This window comes from Lathamus discolor, chromosome 1, assembly GCF_037157495.1.
Source record: "Lathamus discolor isolate bLatDis1 chromosome 1, bLatDis1.hap1, whole genome shotgun sequence".
Lineage (NCBI taxonomy): Eukaryota > Metazoa > Chordata > Aves > Psittaciformes > Psittacidae > Lathamus > Lathamus discolor.
The window spans coordinates 72,919,948-72,938,445 of record NC_088884.1 but is presented as its reverse complement, the minus strand read 5'-3'; the positions used below and the strand labels follow the sequence as shown (position 1 = coordinate 72,938,445).

At 40.8% G+C, this 18,498-nt stretch overlaps 2 protein-coding genes across 3 annotated transcripts in view; one reads left to right on the top strand and one right to left on the bottom strand.

The window, feature by feature from the left end:
• The window catches only part of WASHC4 (WASH complex subunit 4), a 39,357-nt gene extending 34,319 nt beyond the window's left edge, over window positions 1-5,038 (top strand). For both annotated transcript variants that reach the window (XM_065679766.1, XM_065679773.1), the window contains 3 exons: window positions 433-532; window positions 1,843-1,918; window positions 2,648-5,038. In XM_065679766.1, the coding sequence (XP_065535838.1) occupies window positions 433-532; window positions 1,843-1,910 (168 nt within the window). In that variant the 3' untranslated portion in view covers window positions 1,911-1,918; window positions 2,648-5,038. The remainder of the gene's footprint in view (window positions 1-432; window positions 533-1,842; window positions 1,919-2,647) is intronic.
• A 451-nt stretch (window positions 5,039-5,489) lies between these two features.
• Window positions 5,490-18,498, bottom strand: part of APPL2 (adaptor protein, phosphotyrosine interacting with PH domain and leucine zipper 2) — a 35,670-nt gene continuing 22,661 nt past the window's right edge. The window contains exons 9-21 of the mRNA XM_065679786.1: window positions 17,966-18,048; window positions 13,962-14,120; window positions 12,715-12,903; window positions 12,357-12,399; window positions 12,223-12,279; window positions 12,022-12,110; window positions 10,246-10,398; window positions 10,072-10,124; window positions 8,764-8,938; window positions 8,093-8,129; window positions 7,821-7,961; window positions 7,099-7,146; window positions 5,490-6,564 (exon numbers count right to left, since the gene is read on the bottom strand). Of these exons, the coding sequence (XP_065535858.1) occupies window positions 6,436-6,564; window positions 7,099-7,146; window positions 7,821-7,961; window positions 8,093-8,129; window positions 8,764-8,938; window positions 10,072-10,124; window positions 10,246-10,398; window positions 12,022-12,110; window positions 12,223-12,279; window positions 12,357-12,399; window positions 12,715-12,903; window positions 13,962-14,120; window positions 17,966-18,048 (1,356 nt within the window). The 3' untranslated portion in view covers window positions 5,490-6,435. The remainder of the gene's footprint in view (window positions 6,565-7,098; window positions 7,147-7,820; window positions 7,962-8,092; window positions 8,130-8,763; window positions 8,939-10,071; window positions 10,125-10,245; window positions 10,399-12,021; window positions 12,111-12,222; window positions 12,280-12,356; window positions 12,400-12,714; window positions 12,904-13,961; window positions 14,121-17,965; window positions 18,049-18,498) is intronic.

Below are 18,498 nucleotides of genomic sequence, written 5' to 3'. Positions count from 1 at the left end.
ACTCCCGTGAGTGTGCACTGTTTGGTCTTCTGCCATTAAAAAACGCCACATTGCTGAGCCTTGTTCAGGAGCTGATCAAGCTTGTGGCTGTTTAAATTTTTGTCTGGCATGATTTTCCATGAGCAAATTGCTCCAAATTCTCACTGCTGTTACAGACCTCATTTTCAGCCTCAGTAGTGACAGATTTATTGCACTGATTCTGCTTTGCTTAAATTACCCTTTTAAGTTTTTGGCTGACGTCTTGCTTTGTAAAATGCATGGAACAAGGAATGAATGGAGGAAGGTTTTGTTTTTTGGTTTTTTTCAAGGGTGTTAAAGTCATTTAGAAGTCTAGTTGCCTTTAGATGCTTCTGAAAAATCCTATTATTATCTGCCTACAAATTCATTCTTGTGATATACACTGACACTCCTTTTCTGTATCTTTTCCCTTAGGAATTTGAACTCCTTTACTTCTCACTCAGTAGTGCAAGAATCTTTTTCAGAGCAGATAAAACTGCAGCAGAAGAAAACCAGGAAAAGAAAGAAAAAGAAGGTGAGTGAATGCTATACATAGAACATCTTGGCTCATGAGAGAGTGCCTTGGTAAGGATGGTGCTTTCTTGCTTTTCTTGCTCTTGATTCAGTATTCCAGAAGGAGTTTTACAGGGTTTAAGGGTGATTTGAGGAATAAAGAACAGCTCACAGAGGCTGCCTTTGGAATGGGTGCATTTCAAGCTGGATTTGGGGATGTGGAGGGGAGAACAACATGACCACAAAAGCCCCAAAAAACCCAACCAACCCCCAAAACTCTGGGACAGGGAGAATTACATACTTGGAGTTAATATTGAATTCAGTAATTTCAACATCATACTTAACCTCTTAATTACTGATTTTGACAGTGACAGCCTTTTCTGCACAACCTTAGCTGGTGTGAAATAAACTTCGTGGTTTATTTCACAATAAACCTGGTGTGAAATGAGGTGGTTTTCACCTCTTATCTACCAGCTGTTTCTCAGATTCTGTAGGCAGATGATGCAGATACTGTAAGTGACTTTCAGATGTTTATGGTATATTTTGGTCTGCTATTTTGTTGTATTCAAAGAGTAAGATCTTAATTTGTGGTATGGTCTCTCGACTAGATAAAATGAGTATTGGAATGATCAAGATACAGAGATGCAGTTCAGTCACAAGTGATTTATAAGCTGAGGTAGCAGTATATTAAAAATACAATTGGTGAATAATTTCCCACTGTAGTTCTGACAAAAGTGTAAGTGACCTGTGAGATTACAGTCACTGGAACCAGAGATCAGTTTTTTTCTGTACTGGGAAAACGGTTTGTAAAGAAAGAAGCCTTTCAGCATGAATTTCATTAGATCATATTCAGTGAAGTTGCTCAAATAGTGGTTCAACTCAAAAAGAAGTAAAACCCAACTGCAAACATTGTGGTGGGTAAGAGTAGACATATTACCCTGGCTTCTTAATGAGAGCATCATGTAGATCACCAATTACTTAATTTTAGGTTAAATATCCACTGCTGTGATATATATTCAGTTCCCTGAAAAATGTTTTGTGGTGAGAGAAGCTTGAAATGCATACCAGGGTGAAAAAATTTGAACATGGCAATATCTTTGCCTTCTACCATAATATTTGGGCTTGGACTCTGCAAGATATGTGAGCATGTGTACGTCTTCTTTACACAAGCTCTGCTGATGGAAGAAACCTTTCACCTCATGTGCTGACCGTGGTGTTATCAAGTGTGTTAGGACATCAGTGTAATACAGATAAGACTTTGTTTTTACTGCCTTGAATAAAATGATAAACATGATCCAGGGCTTCATTTTGGTTTCTTTTCTTAATTTGTAGAAGAATCTGTTAAAACCAGCAACGGCGAACTCCCCAACTCGATGCCTGCAGATCCTGTTGTGAAATGATGTGGCTGGTATGGGTGATGACTACTTACTCAAATAATTCATGTTCTCATCATCAGTAACACTGTAGGGGTTAAAAGCTCTAGGTTTGATTTATTTGCTCTGTTAAACCCAAGAGGAAACATGTAGTAGTATACTAGCATTCAGTGAGGCTAGGTCTGTGTTTGTCTGTATTTTCTAGAGGAACTCCTGTTTTCCAGGAGTTTCCATTATTTACAGCACTTTCTTTAGATGAAAATAATGATGTAAAATGTTGACCCTGGAGGTAGTTATTTTAAAGTACAGATTAAAAACTTACTCATTTTTAGATGCATTCTTGCATCTCTAACATAGTATTAAAAAAGAAAAAAAGACTCACAGGCCACTGGTCTGAAGTTTGAACTGGTGCATCTCTTCAACCAGGAAAAAACTGAACCAAGCTATTGTGCGTATCAGTTGTCCAAGAAAAGAATTCAGATGTATTTTTACACAGTCCTGTTGTATTTCATGCAGTCACAGATTACACTGTAGATGTAACAGTGTATGTTGTGAATGCATGTTAGCTATCACACAAAATGGAAGTCCTCCTTAATGTTTTATTCAACACACTCTTATTACTACCACAGAAAGTATTTGCACTGTGGGAACTGAGGATCCTGTCAGGCATTTATTTATCCCTGCTGGTTTTTAACTCTCAGATCAGAGAAAGGGGAAAACCAGAAAAGTTAATGTAATAAATTACTTCTCATTTCATACCCAAGGTCTGATTTGCATCCACAGAAGTAAGGAAATCCAGAGCCAAGACAGAACCACAATCAGCTCTTCCTTTTATGACCAGGCACTGTGTGATGGGTGTCTGTAACTATGAAGTGATCTTACAGTTCATGAATATGTTGTGCCTAATCGCAAGATTCAGCCTCAATGCTGTATTTCCTGGCCTGTGTAGGCTTGTTGTACCGTCCGTGTTGTTCATACAGTCTTACATGCCTGATTGTTAACAATAATTGCACTGCAGGCTTCAGAAGCTGCTGAACACTGTGAGAACTCTGTATAAACGTAACATCCATTAATGCCTGCAAGTAGAGGTTTTAGACTGTGCAAGAGTTACTCAGATTCCTGACTTCAGTAAGTAGCTAGACTTAGCTTAAAAATAAACCCCACTCTCATTAAAGATAGGGTTGTGTTTTGATCTCCCAGAACATAAAAAACTTCTAGGTCTTACTAACTAGAATACCTACTCCCATCAGTCCAACAGAGAATAACTTTTTGGGGGTTTTGTTGTTGGCACTCTTACTATAGTTTTAGACCATCCATGCCAGCTTCTTTCATCTCTTCACATCACAAAAAAGTGATGTTTTAGTGGTTCAAATCGTTCCCTCCACCCTTGGTCACTGGCCTGAGAGAGGCAATTCCTGTTGTAATTCTGATTTGCCCTTTTCTGCCATGCACTCCAATGATCAGAAAACTAGGACAGATGTTTTGTTGCAACTGGAAAGACCAGACTGATGCTAAAGTCCTTTTGGTCCTGGAAACATGACACAGAAGCTTCGTGGACTGTATAAATCAGCTGGACTCATCACAAGTTTTGTTTTTAATTCACTCTCAGTGCAGACTGCCCCAAAGAATGCTGCATCACTTGAGTTATAATTCGTGCTTTTTTTTATTTTGATACAGGTATTTTTTTTTGTAATTTGTGTACATTTCCTTTTTTGACCAAATTATGCCCACACTGAACACTCAGTAGCGCTGCAGAGATCAGCTGCTGCGCTGCTGTGCTGCTGCTCATTCCCATACTGTTGCAACTGCAGTGTCTCAGCTGAAGTCCCAGGAGTTCTTGGCTTGCAGTGGCCAAGCACTGCATTTCTTTCAGCAGCTGCAGAATCATGCATAAATGGTGTTCAGTCCCCGCTGGGTGCACTTGCTAGGTAGATATGCACATTCAAGACATTACCTGCACTCTAATACAATCTGTAGTTTTCCCTCCTTCTAGATAGGAGACTATCTTTTGGAAAGACACTGTCTCGGATAGGAAATACACTGCAGTTGAACGTGAAATGGACTGTACATTTTCTCAACAAACTGCTGTGGTTCTAGTGATGGCAGTTTTGCAGGCAAAACATAAGCCTATTTTTATAGACCCCTGTTTAATCTGGGAGACCTGAATGTATACTATATGTGGCAGAAATATATACATACACACATATGTACAGTGATAGCAGAGCTATTCTTGCTAATACAGGATTGTAGTTTATATTTCCTCCTTTCTTTCTGTCATGTAGCAGCATATACAATTTTCCTCATCTGAAATACAAAGTGGATCCTGGATTTGGATGTGTCACACACCCCTCTGTCAGCAAGAGGCACATTAAATCCTTTTTCCCTTCCACAAAGAGCTGGAAGGGGGTGCAAAGGTCTTGCTTGTGGTGCTACTACTATTCTTATTGCTTTTGTCCTCCTGTTCTGATTATGGGAACAAAAACAGATCCTGGGCTGGAGACTGTGGAGCTAAAACAAAAAAATCCCCCAAACTAAACTGAAGGCTCTCACTCAAAATTCCCGGAGGTGATAAAAGGAAAGTGAGGATGATGAGTCTGCTCCAGGGATGTAACGCAGGTCTCTAGGTGTTTTCCTTCAAGACAGGGCAGAACTAGGCTGAAGTGTGGCTGCCCTCATGCACTCAGTCTTGTGTCAAGTGGGAGCAGCTACTGTGCCAGAGGTATCGCAACCCATTTCTGGTATGGCCCTGTGCCCTTTTGTGCCAGAAGCCAGGGGGCTGCCTTGCTGGTCATTCTCCCAGCATGGTGGTAAGGGAGAGTGGAGCCAGCTGATGCTTCACTCAGCCCCAAAGTCAAAAGGCATTTGCAGCGAGTGGTCTCTAAGTGATGGTCCCAGTGGCACCCAACTGCTGTGACGTGCACGGTACTGGTGCTGAAGGCTAGATTCTGTAATTGGAAGTAAATCTGAGTTTTCATCTGACATCTATTAACAACAGCTGTTTTCAGCTTCTCAGGTACAAAGGACCAAATGTAACACTTAATGTTTCCTAACTCAGTGTACAAAAGGGTATTTTGTTACCTCGGTCTCTTTGGTTTGTGAGTAGAGAACATTATGTATATAAAACTGTGTTAATAAATGCAATTTTGAGAACCTCATTCTCAGTGTCTTCAGTAACATCAGTTCAGGAGGTGTTTATTTATTTTTAATAAGACAGCTTCAACTTTTATGAAGTTTTTGTCAGTTACCAACAGTTTTCTTCTATGGTTCTTTTAAACATTCAACAACTAGCTAAACCGAATTTATTCCATGTCAAACATTTGCAAACTTGGATCTTTCAGATTCTGCTTACAGAAAATCTAGTTTCTGATTAAGTGACTGAGTTAAGTTCAAGGAATTTCAGTCATTTGTTCTGGTTACCTTATCTCTTGATTAATACAGACTTCTGGCATAGATTATATCCCCCCCCAGTACCAAATGCTTGTTCTTGCAGAGTACCATTTCTCATGTTTTCAGGTTAAACAGGAAGGGGGGAATAAAGTGAACTTATTAGCCAAATCTAATTTCAAGACTAGAATAAACTCAAACAGACTATGAGACTAGTCAATATATTGTAGACTTACAATCTAGCATTTTATTACTCAGTTTCTTAAAACCAAATATTGCTGGTAGATTCAGCTGTTGCATATCACCATAATGTTAAAAATACAAAGAATTCTTCTTATAAAAGTACTTATTTGTCCTACAGTTACCACCTCTGGCAACTTTGAAGAAACCTAACCATAGAAACAACTGCAAGCAACTAACATGCCCCCTTCTCTGGCTACTCCTGCTGTTTGCATGTCAGTGGTATTTAGAACAATAAATCAAGGAGGTACATTCTGTCCATTATTTAATTACAGATGGTGTGAGTGTGGTCCCAAGGAAGGTACAAGTAGGCACTTAGATTTGTTTTGTAAGATTATTCTAGATGCAATATAAAAATAGATTATATTAATAGGAAAAATTTAGTGTTTAACAAATTGTTTTGTAAATAGGCTAGCACAAAAGAGAAATCTTGTTACACTTAAAACTAGACTAAAAATAACTTCATTTGAAAACAAACGTAAATAGTGCATGTTTAGCCTTCATTCAGATGCACATCATCATGCAAACTATAGAAACTGACTATGGTGGGGAATTTGAGGCTGGGTATTTGTTGAAGGAGCTGATGCTTGTACCGACTGCAGTGGAACTGTAGACTGCTGGCCAGGTCAAGGTGAAGAAGCGTTGATAACCCTTTGTGGCTGACAGCGGTGCTGTCCCAACTGCCAACAGCAAGGGGCTAATAGTGAAACATTCCCAAAGATTGTCTGCTTCCTGGGCACACCTCCACACTGCACATTCGCAGATGCACAAGTCCTGCTGCTGTTCCACTGCAAATCCTGAGGAATCTCCAGTGCAGATACCCCTCTCCCTCCAGCAGGAAGATGGGCACTGACCTCCTCTGTGCACGATGGCTGAAAACACTCCCTGCTGCTCCTGCTCCCAGGCTGCAGGAAACTACAAGAGTCTATTATGCTTCTGATTCCTCCCCTTCTTCACGTATGGCTCCGTTCTCTTCTGACTCATCATTCAGAAGAATGAACTTCCCATCATTTGTGAATGGCACAGACTTCATTAGCTGAGCTAGTGCTTCTGGATCCTGAAGGGAAGAAAACCAGAAGGCAGGTCAGCAGGCTGCAGCACTCCTTGAGGAGCACACACTTCTCACAGCATTTTGCAACTCTTATAACAGCCTTTAGACTAAAGATTTGAAACTTAAACAATCCTTTTAGGTTCAAGTAAACCCATCCCTTGAGTATGTGAGGTAAAATTCCTCTAGTTAAGTAATGTTGCCATTTATTTTTATTGAAAAACTTTTTACCTTACAGTGTTTGTGGTTTTTTGACAACTTTGCTCACAGCTTTCATTCCAACATGACCAACTGAATTTATATAGTTCTGAATCGGATTTAGGGTGGCAAAATTTTATCTCAAATCAAGCTATTGCAAAGTCAAACTGAATTTACCTTCGCATGAACTACCCAGGGGTTGGGTTAAATAGAGTGCTCAGAACTTTGGCATTAGGAGGAATTGCAGTTCTCCTTTCACAGGCACACCGGAGGTACTTAGAGGGTGCCACCAAAAGTACAATAGGATGTATCACAACACAGACATGGAAAGTGAAACAAACTTACCTTCTTTGCCTCAATGATTTCTTTTCCCAAGCTAATGGCATAGCAAATCTAAAACAAACAAAAAAAGGTATATATATGTAAAGTTCAGGGTTGGGGTTTTCTTTTGTTTCTTAATTGGGCCTGAAACATAGAAGTGTCAGTGCATACCCAGTCTTACATACAGCAGAGGTGTAATACCTCTTGACTATGCTAACTACATAAAACAATGTTGGGTTCTGCTTCAAAGGTCACTTAAGCTGGTAAATCACTGTACTCAGGTTTACTCACCAAACTTTATTTCCAAACCCAGGGCATCTTTCCAGTGCATGTAAGACTGATGTTGTTTTTTACGACAAAAATTCTCCAGCACATTCCTTATTTCTAATAGTCCGTTGTTACCCCATTGCAGTGTATTGTTTCACCATGCCTACTGGTGTTACCACAGAACGGCCACCCTGTCTTTTGAAAGCTTTACAGATGTGCATGTCTTAACATGAGCTGATGTTCACACTTGTTACTGCTCGTGCTTGGCACATGCTTCCCCCCCGGCCCCTTTCCTCCTTCTGGCACATGCTGCTGCAGCACCTGTAAGTGTGATCCTTTTCAGACCTAAGCTATCAAAGACTCACATTTTCTTGACAAGAAACTGAGCTGCTCTTACTTCTGTAGCACTGTTTCCCAGATGTGTAAGCCAAGAAGACCTCTTTTTCTAAATTAAGTATTTTATTAAATGTTGTGCAAACCTTTTCCCCTTCTGTGTTGCTCTCAAAAACATATGCACTCATGGATTCTTCTCCCAGTGGCTCACTGAGATGGACCACAAAGCCAATCAGTCGCCTGTTATCCTGATGAGCAGCAAACTGTGTCACAGTGGGGAGGTCAAACTGGAAAAGGGTCAAAAAGGATTTATTTTCTTTTAATCAGATATGGTTAGCTTGGTTGAGAGCTCAAGTTCATGTGACTTGAGTATTCAGTGCTGTGGCAGAAAAGCAGGTTCAAAACAGAAGTTACTTACACTTGTTCGTGTCACTTGGGTCTGAGGATCTATTAACCTGCAATTGTGTGTAGGGGACAAAAAAAATTACTTTAGAGTGACTGTTAGTCATTTCAAAGCGCTGTATAATAAAAAGGCAATTGCTGTAGCAGTTCTACAGATGTGGAAATGTGCACAGAGTCAAGTGCTTTATCAGTGATCCCAAGTTCGTTGATGGCAAGGTTCAGCTCTAGACCCTGCCTCTCATCTGCCTAACCTGTATAAGTCACAGGGTCTTTCTGAAGCACTCATGTGGTAAGCACCCTGACTGCAGGGGCTACCACACTGGATGTAAATGCACTCCAGCTAAAATAAGTATCTTGCTTCAGCACATTCTACAGTGACAAGACTGTCCACAAGACAGCGATGGCTCTCTTGCTGTTATTACATGTAAGGATCTTCAGTGCATCTTTTTTTTGCATCTTTATCTTTGTAGCCCTGCTGCATCCCCTAAGTTTTGGTAGGATGTTCTTACAACTTCCTAAATACTACAAAGTAAGAGAAAGACACATTTTTACAAAGTAAACTTAATACTGGTATCTTGCTGTCTTGAAGGGTGTATTTTTCTTGGGAAAACAAGCCCCAAAATACTTCACTCATCACAAGTTATATGAAGAGAAAAGAACATTGACAAGTTGAAGGTTTCACAGTACCTCAAGTTCTTGCTAGTGACCATGAGATGCGATTCAGTCATACGGAATATGTTGTGGATGGCACGAGCAGCTAACACTTGTCTCATTGCTTCATAAATCACCTCACTTGTGGCGTCTGACTGAACAGCCATAGAGCCTAAAAACCGAACTATGAACATCTGCTGCAAGAGTGAATCTGGAAGAGAAAAGGCGTGATTTCCTTTGCTGAGCTGCCTCAGTTTCCCAGTAGCTGAAGTTATCTATGAAATAATTTACTTTCACTTCAGAAATTCAATAGTAAACCCTGTGGGTGGTGACTGTTGCTAGCAGTGACTTCCTGCTGTGTGCCCGGCAGTGCTCTGACCCAGTTTTAAACAGTGCTTGAACTGGCAATGAGTGTGGTATGTGTGAAATCACAGTTGCTTGGAAACTCTCAAAATGTAACTGACCCTTTATGCCTTATTTGATTAGCTAGTAAAATTTACTTGCCTGTCTTATCAGGTACACGTAGACCATGCACATAACCTGTGATAAAGTTACGACTGTGCATAAGCCTTGGCTTCCATCAAATTAACCCTTTAAGCCTTCTTACATGTTCTTCTGACCTTCCATGCAGTTGGGTCTAATGAGGTTGTCATTAAATCCTTCCCGGACCATTGACTATCACCACAAGACTCCTAGCTGTAACTTGGTAGTCATTACGTGACAAAGCCACCATTTGATCAGCCTCCTGTTATGGTTGGTAGCAAGCAAGGTAAAGCAGGATGAGCCCTGCTGAATGTGACGGTTCAAAGGCTGCAAGAGCTGTGTCTCCATTGCCAAAGATACACAGCACCTTGAGCTAAGTGACACCATCCACATGTGCAGCACGAGATGCAGAGCAGTCACCTGAGCACTACACTCCAGCGTGCTGCAGCACAGCAGGGTCCTGTTGCGGTCAATGCAGAGGTGCTTGTCACAGCTACTCTGCTGCCAGGCACCTTGTAACCATCCTACCTTTCACTGGGACAGCACACGCAAGTGAGACTGTTAAGGCCTGACCAGCCTGGAGAAGAGAAGGCTCCAGGGAGACCTTAGAGCAGCTTCCAGTGCCTAAAGTGGAGCTACAGGAAATCTGGAGAAGGACTTTTTACAAGGGCAGGTAGTGACAGGACAAGGGAGAATGGTTTTAAACTGACAGAGGCCAAATCTAGATATTAGGAAGAAATTCTTTACTGTCAAAGTGGTGACACACAGGAACAAGCTGCCCAGGGAAGTTCAGCTGCCCCATCCCTGGAAGTGTTCAAGGCCAGGTTGGACTAATTTTGTTTGGAAAAATGAAGCACTCACCTTCCTCTTCATCTTTGCTGCTGTCTTCAGATTCCCCAAATGGGTTTGCACGCCTAAGAAGTAAGAATAAAAGCTGTAATTACAGATTCTGGTCAGCACACACATGCTGCAATGCCTAATTTTCTCCCCTGAAATCACTCTGTTAAGGTGATCAATCACTGTCTCTGGCCATACCTGCCACCTCTGTTCTGGTCCAGGAATTCCATGGCAGGCAGTACAATATCAAACTGAATTGGTGTTCCAGGAGCAATGAGTTGTGTGGAGTCTTGAATGCTGGCTGATTCACTGGGAATTATTTTATCATTTTCCATATTCTTTACATTCTGGCTGAAATAAAAACGGGGGGGAAAAAATATGTTTCAGTCAACCAGTGATGCCCCATCTTTGCTCAGGAAGGGAGGCAAGATTATTGATAGTGGTTCAGTCCTGCTTTGGATTTTTAATAAACTTAAATAAAGAGTATTTACCTATTTATCTGTTACTGAGGACTCTAAAATCCGTTTTACATTTTTTATACCTAAAATTGCTTAGGACAAATGTAAATGCTGGCATATTAAACCTGACTGCAGATCAAAGCTGAGTGCGGGCTGGCTTTCAGCAGTAGGCTGCTGTTGGCCTCCCTGCCCTTCAGTGGCCATATTCTTCGCAGCACTATCAGCTCAAACAGCAGAGACCTGGACTTGTGCCTGCAGTTGCAAACGGCAATCCTGACATCTTTTTAAGATCTTCCTTGGCCACAGGCTAGCCACAGAGCAATAGTTATGAAGTATTATTACACACTGATTTCTTCCGGCACCTTTTCACAAAGAGAATGAAATTCCAAGTTTCCCACCGTTACAGAAGGCTTACCTATACACATTGCTACAGTGGTGCTCTAGGTTTATCCTATTTCTAGAAAGTTTTCTGTTTCTTTCTGGTTGCATACAGATGTAAAAGTGACTCTGGAGATTAGCTGTCAATGAAACATCTATTTCCTTTTCCCAGTGAAATAGATGGCAACACTCCTCTATTTACAAATAGAGGAGCTGCACTGTGAATAAAATTAGAAAGAAATTGACTAGCATTCCCCTGGATACAGAGAATCTTTGGAATCTGTAAGCAATGATCATAAAGGGAATCATAAATCATAGCAAAGGCACTGGCCTGAGAGAGGCAAAAGAGCTGGAAAAGGTTTGAATTTCTTGAAGTAAATATCTAAAGTAAGAATTTACAATCTTCTACCAAAATTTGCAGAGACTTCTTTCCATGTTGAAGTCGGTGTAACACAAACTTGCCCTATTTGTCACATCGCTTTTGAAACCTGGATTTCAGTCTAGCGCTAGGATTTGAAAGCTATTTCTGATGATGAAGTCTGAAGATTTCCCACTGAACAAGATGCTATGATCACATGGACACAAAGAAATGACACATAAAATACATATTTTGAATATCCTAAAACATTATTAACAAGTTTTGAAGGAGGCGAGCTTTACTGGTTCCCCAGGGTTATTGCTGGGAGGATAATTGCTGAACGAGCAAAGAGAACAACAGGAACAGGTAACAGTGTAAGGCATATTCTTGTGACAGATTGACAGGAATTTCTTAAGGCACTACACAAGAATATACTTATACTGGGGACTGCTGCATTACCTGTATTACAAGTCATCCTCTTACAGCAAAGCACTTACAACTAAAGCATTGTGTTTGCTCCTGAAGAAACAGCAAAATCCCACTGGCAACTGCAAGGATCTTCAAAGCTGTGATGTAGAGCAATAAATGGTACCTTCAACATGTAGCATCTCTTAACATTTAGCTTTGGCAGTAAGGAAACATCAGAAGCAGAGGAATTTGCTGCACACACAGGCTTGTAAAGCCAGGGCCTACACAGGGCTTTCTACTGGGTGCCTTCTGTCCTGTAGAAAGGGCACTAATGAGTACACAGTCACTAGGCTGTGGAAGTGAGAATGTCACCTGGGGTGGCGAACTTCGTGTTTCTTCCCAAAGCTGGTAATGGGAGTCACTGCTTGTAGAGCTGTCTGATTTAACTTGATTGCAGCTGCCTATGGAAACAAGACAACAGCTCTTTGACACATCTACTTTACATTGCCACATAAAGAACAATGGGAAAGCATGTTGGAAGGAATGGACCAAAATACAGAAACAAGCTCCCACCTCTGGATTGTCAGTGAGACAGATCTGTCTGGAGATGTTGTTGATGGCACATATCCACTGGAAGAGAAAGATGACATTAAACTCTTCAAGCTCACTTGTATACAATAACAACAACATTAAGAAAATATTTTTACCTCCTCGTATTCTTTCTTGCTTTCTGCTTGAAGGGTTATACCCCTAAAATATAAACACAGTGTATCAGTGCTAACAGTGGACACAAGGACTGTTTGACTCCAGGTCTTACAATAATGTCACCAAGCTTTGAATCAACCATCAAAAGAACAAAAATCAGGAATAAGCTCCAGCTAAAGAATACTGCATATGCTATTTCAGGCAGTTGTGGGGGAGGATGGGAAGGAACATGCTTTTAATTTGGAAACACCCTTCTGGAAACCCAAAAAGGCTTACTATTATAGCAAGCATGTTTTATATGAAACAGCAGCTGAACGTGTAGGTGTGACTGGCTGTCCTCAAATAAAACCTGTCTCATACGCTTTGCCTGTAGGAGTGGTAATCTGAAAGCAGTATCTTCTGTCTTCGCAATCTACAGCCATAACAGAGCAGTTGTCCAGGTCCTGAATCAATCCTCCAGCTACTGCGCCCCTTGGCTGACACATCAAGTTGCCACCTTGAGTGAAGAAATACAGCCTTTCCCAAGTTGTAGTCACCAGACCTGTTTTACTAAAGAGAAGATGCAGTGATAAAGACTCATCATTATTTAGAAATCACTCCAAACATATGTGAAACCACAAACATATCCTGACATTAATCTGAACTCTATGTCCAACCCTAGGATTTTTTTTTTATGGTGAGTCTCTTAAGTAAAAGCAGCACCTCACCTATTCTTAGCAGAGACTAATCCTTAATGAAAGCTGAAAAAGTAAACTAATTCCTAACATCCAAAGTTAACAACATTCTCTGCAGTATCTCCTAGCTAAGGAGCAAAAGAATTGAGTAACTGACATGAAATAATATTAAGCTGGATAAGAAAAAATAATGAAGACTGAAGAGCAGCATGAGCAATTTCAGCACAAAAATCATCATTACTAGAAGTATCTTCTGCAAGTAGTATCTCCGAGTCCATCATCTTCCTACCTATGGAGCCCTATTATGCTGTACTCCAGCTCTTAGAATGCTGTGAGAAATTGGTAAATGTCTACTCACACACAAAAAAATAATTACTAGTAAAATAAAATAAACTGATATTTAATACATAAAGAGGGTTACTATATAGCACCAGTATACATAGCTCCTGAGGAAGCTGACGGAAGATCTGGAAAATCTGCAGAGGTAACTCCACGTATGGTATACATTCAAAGTTATGCATTTGCATTGTCAGTAAAGCTTTTATTTATGTAAAGGAGACTGTTTATGAACACGTGTATTAACTACAAAATATAGCTGTTTATTTCTGTAAACACTGTTTTCTTTAGCCCTAAGAACTGGGAACAATCTGAGCCCAGCCCCACCAGTTTTTATCCACTTCAATGCAGGGAATCACCCCTATAGGTGAATTCAACAAGAAATAAATGCTATTTTCAGGAAAACAGTCCCAAATGTCTATAATTTAGCTTCTAAATCCCATTGCCAAAGATGACAGAGATACTTAGGAGCCAAAGAGTACAACTACAATAATGATTCAGGACCTTTAAACATCATTACCTGAGGAGTCTTTATAACCAAAAAATGTAGCAGCCAGTTAGAAACTAAACAAACCAGTGAGTAGCAAGAATTCTTACTTTCTAAGATTAAGGTAGCCAGCCTTCTGGATCAGATTTCTGTTGATAGCAGGTGACGTTACATCAGAATCTGGGGTATAAACGGATTCATTAACTGCAATTAAATCCTGTTGGGATACCCTCATTTTTTCAGCTTCTGCTTCCAGCTCTCCCTGTATGCTGGAAAAAAACACCAAGAAACCCAAAGCCATCATTAGTCAATTAATACCAGGATATAGCTATATCTGTAAGTCAAAATGAACAAAAATACCAGTTGAGATACAGAACCTTTGGGAAGGCAACAGCCAGTGCAGATTTACTAAGTGCAAATCAAGCCTGACCATCCTGACTGCCATCTGTGATGCACTGACTAGCTTGGTGGATGGGAGAAGAGCAGTGGATGCCATTTCATTTGACTTCAGGAAGACCCTTCACACAGTCTCCCACAGTATCCTTATAGCCAAATTGGTGTACTACAAGATAGGTAGAAAACACATCTGGGCTATGGAGCTCATGGGGTTGTAATCAGTGAGATGAAGCCCAGCCAGTACCCAGCTATTAGTGATGTTCCTCATGGGTCAATACTGAGGCTTGCAGTCTTTAATAGGAGCTGGACAACCCACACAAGCAGATGACAACAAATTGGGAAGACTGACTGCTGATATGGTACAGTGAAAGGCTGCTGTTCAGAAAAACCTTGACATGCTGCAGAAAAGGGCAGGCAGGGGGCTCATGGAGTTCAGAAAGGGGTAAGGCCCTGCTAGGATGAAATAACCCCATGCAGCTGTAAAGGATGGGAGATATCGTCAGAAAATAACTTGCAGCAAAGGACCTGCGGGTCCCAGAGGACAAGATAAACATGAGCCAGCACCATGCCCTTGTGGCAAAACCACGATAGCCATATCTAGGGCTGCATGAGCAAGAGCATAGCCAGCAGGTCAAAGGAAGGAATTATTCCCTCCCATTCAGCACTGGTGAAACTCCAGCAGAAGCACTGTGTCTAGTTTTGGTGCCCCAGCACACAAAAGACAGAAACAAAAGTCAAGACCTACCAAGATGGCCAGGAGGCCAGAACACATGGACTGAGAAGAAGCTGCCAGAATTACTTTTCAGCCTCATGAAATCAAAGCTAAGGGAGGGGTGTGGGGAGTGTGTGTCTCACTGCTGGCTTAACCTGATAGGAATAGTAGGTAGACCCTTACTGGAATACACAGTGATAGGATGAGAGACAATGGGCGCTAGCTGTAGCCACATACTGTGTGCATTGTGCACAAGAGGGAGACAGAGAGTGATGCTCAGAATTTGACTGGACACTGTGCTGAGCACTCTGCTGTAGCTGACCCTGCTCTCGGCAGCAGAGTGGCCTTGAGTTCCACACTGCAGCAGCTGTTCTCTGACTTTCAGAGAAACAATACTAGCAAATATTTGATTTCTTTATTAACTTTTCCAAACTCGAGGAGTTATTAACTGTATCCAGGCTACTGGCAAAACTCATGGGGTGGGAACACAAGAATACTTGACATTGCATACCTCAGAAAGTCCCTAATACTTGCACCTATGCAATAAGCAATTTTCTCCCTACTTCCTACACAAGTGGTTAAACCTTTTGAAGAATACGAGCATATAACACAGGCTGTACACAGCAGGACCAGCAATGTAGTCCTGTCTCTAACAGTGGCAAAAAGCCTGTGCGAAAAGTACAAGACAAGTACATATATTTCTTCCCTGGTCTTCACCCCAGTATTTTGTAGAAGTTGGTGATATCCTGTAACTGTTGAAGTAACCTAGAGACATAGTGATGCATTTAAATCAGCACTAAGCAGTATCTGGCCAGGAGAAGGGGTTTTGCATCATGCTGTCTGTTTCACGTTAGCTGACTTCCAACTTTTCTGCATGTTCAGAAAGCTGAGACTTCCTAAGCTCCCACATCACCTCCAAAATGAGAACAGCTGTGTGCATCTAAGCCAAGTCATATGAGAGGCTGAGTTATAAAGGCTGAGTAGTATCATCAGATCTGAATTAAATTAGCCCATATTTTGCAAGCTAGTCCTTTTTAAACGTTATCATTAACTGTCAGAATAAGAATTATTTAAATTCCACTTTGAAATAAAATTGAACAGTGCTGGCAGTTTCTTACATAGGGGCAACTTCAATGAATCTTCCAATCAGACATTTTCGTTGCACCACAAACTGCTTCCAGTAAAACTGCCGTTAGCATCTTCATGGTTCCAAAGACTGGATTATTCTTCCTAAGGCATGTTTCTCCCATCTCTCCAAGAGGAGAGATATTCTCATCTCCAAGGTAGGAGAGAAAAAGTGATAATTCCAAAGTGCTATGCATTTGTGGCAATCAGACCACTTGGTTACTGAGAATATTGTAGTGATCTGTATTCTCTTATGTGCTTTTACACTGTTCGCAATACTCATGGCATAAATGAAAATACTGTTAAATATGAGACTCAGGTTTCAGTCAGCTTAAATACACGTAAGACTACATCGCTGCTGGAATTCTGTACCTGCACAATACGTCTCATCAGTTTGTAGTTCCAAGAAAACAAATCTGACAAATAAAACCCCTTTAGCCTGATTAGCAAGCAGATCTGACTCACTGAGGCCTTGTGATCCCCACCACTAAGGAAGTAGAAGAGTGGGCAGCATAGTTTTCAGTGGTTGCATAATCTTAAGTCATGAAGCCATGTCCTGTGTTAGTAACTGCCAAGCTACAGTGTCATTCAGAATTCTGCAAGCTTCTCTTCTGATTTTTCCACAGACATCACACTCCTGTACTAGTCACATTGGAGTCGTACTTTCAAGCTTTGCTGTATGGCAGACATAAAATACAGACTCAGAAAAACAACTCAGCAGCATATTTTTGCTTCCAGTTACTACCATGTACTATCTAGAATTCAAATCCTTTGGACTTCGGAAAATAAGGGCTCATTCTAAGGTGAGGATCCAGTGACAGGATCCTCACTGTGCCTGTAAGACACAAGCAAGATGCTCTAGCCTTACTAAATAAAGGGCACTTTTCAAGGGAGTTTAAATCTGTCCTCCAGCCTGTACAAATGCTGCAGAAGGATTTATTTCAGAAGTGAGGAGGGTGAAAAGATACATAAGTAAATATAAAGGTACAGGAAGTAAAGAATCATTTAGTGAAAGAATCTATTATGCAGGACAATTACTTATAACACTGTTCTCAAATTAACAAGTATGCATTATTCAAAATGCCACCACAGTCAAAATAAGTAATGATTTAGCTACAGTCCAATATGAAAGGAATGAAGTAATTATGTGAAGGACTCAGTCTAGTGTTCCAGCTGATTTAAAATAAATGATGAATGTTCTAATATGATTACACTTTAAATGTAAAGTTTACATTTACAGGGACTTAATCACAAAGCAAAGGTCAGTCTTCACTACAAGTAGAAGATAGGGGTAGGAGTAAGAAATTGGGAGTACAAAAGTGGGTCAGTTTATTGAAATAAGGACTTAGCCAGAGAAGGCTGAAATCAGTGGACTGGTACTGGATGCAATGAGTATGGCTCTCTAGGACAAGGAGTTTTGTTTGCCTTGTGCAGCTACAACATCAGACACTACGGGCTCTAAATCCTTATTTGAGATGCTAATGGATAATTGTTACAGTATTATTACAGAAGACCCAGCAAGTAACTCAGAATGCACTTCAGCTCTAATGTATTAATTCTGCTAACTCATTTCAAGCCCAAATTGGATGCTTTTGTGTCCATGTTGAGACACAGGGATGTAAGAAAGCATATGAACACTTTACAGTATATAGTTCCTGACTATACTGTACAAACACTCTCTGTAGTGCACTGACAGCATTTTCCTTTGCATGTACAAGCATACTTCCTTTCCACTTGCTGCTTCAGCAAAATATGCCCAACAGTGCAATGCAAACATGGTAGGAATCTCTTAAGGAAGGCACCCTGTTACATGCTGAAGGTTAGAGTGCTATTACTCAGAAATCAACAGAATGGCAAGAGGAAGCAAATGTACTGCGTTACCTTTGAACCATGTCCGAAACGGATGACAAAAAGCTGTCCATTCTTTTGGAAAACATCTCTGCTCCTTTCTTAAAAAAGTTGATCTGAGAAATACAACAAAAATGGACACTAGAAGTTATCTTGGCTTTGGCATACAAATACCAGATTGTGAGGACTGAGTTAACAATGATCCCATCATGACTGATGCTTTTGGCTGGTGCTCAAACACATGGTCAAAGCAGCTGCATTGCCTTTCTTTGCGTTTTTCACTTTTGCAACTTTCCACCCTCACACACACATAAGCTTCTGGCTGCTGACAGATATGTTTCTAACAAACTTGCTAAATATCTGCAACAAGGGAAGAGGCAGTCTTCTCCCACACCGGCACTGGGCAGAATTGGGTCCTGTGGTGTTGTAAGCCACCGCATGCAGTGCCACCATATCAAGCAGAATGAGGCACAAGCCATCCATTAGATTTATTTGTTCAATCCGGACTACCAGCTCCAACCTGGAAATTTTTTAAGTGCTATGGCAATTGTCAGCCAGGAAAGTGA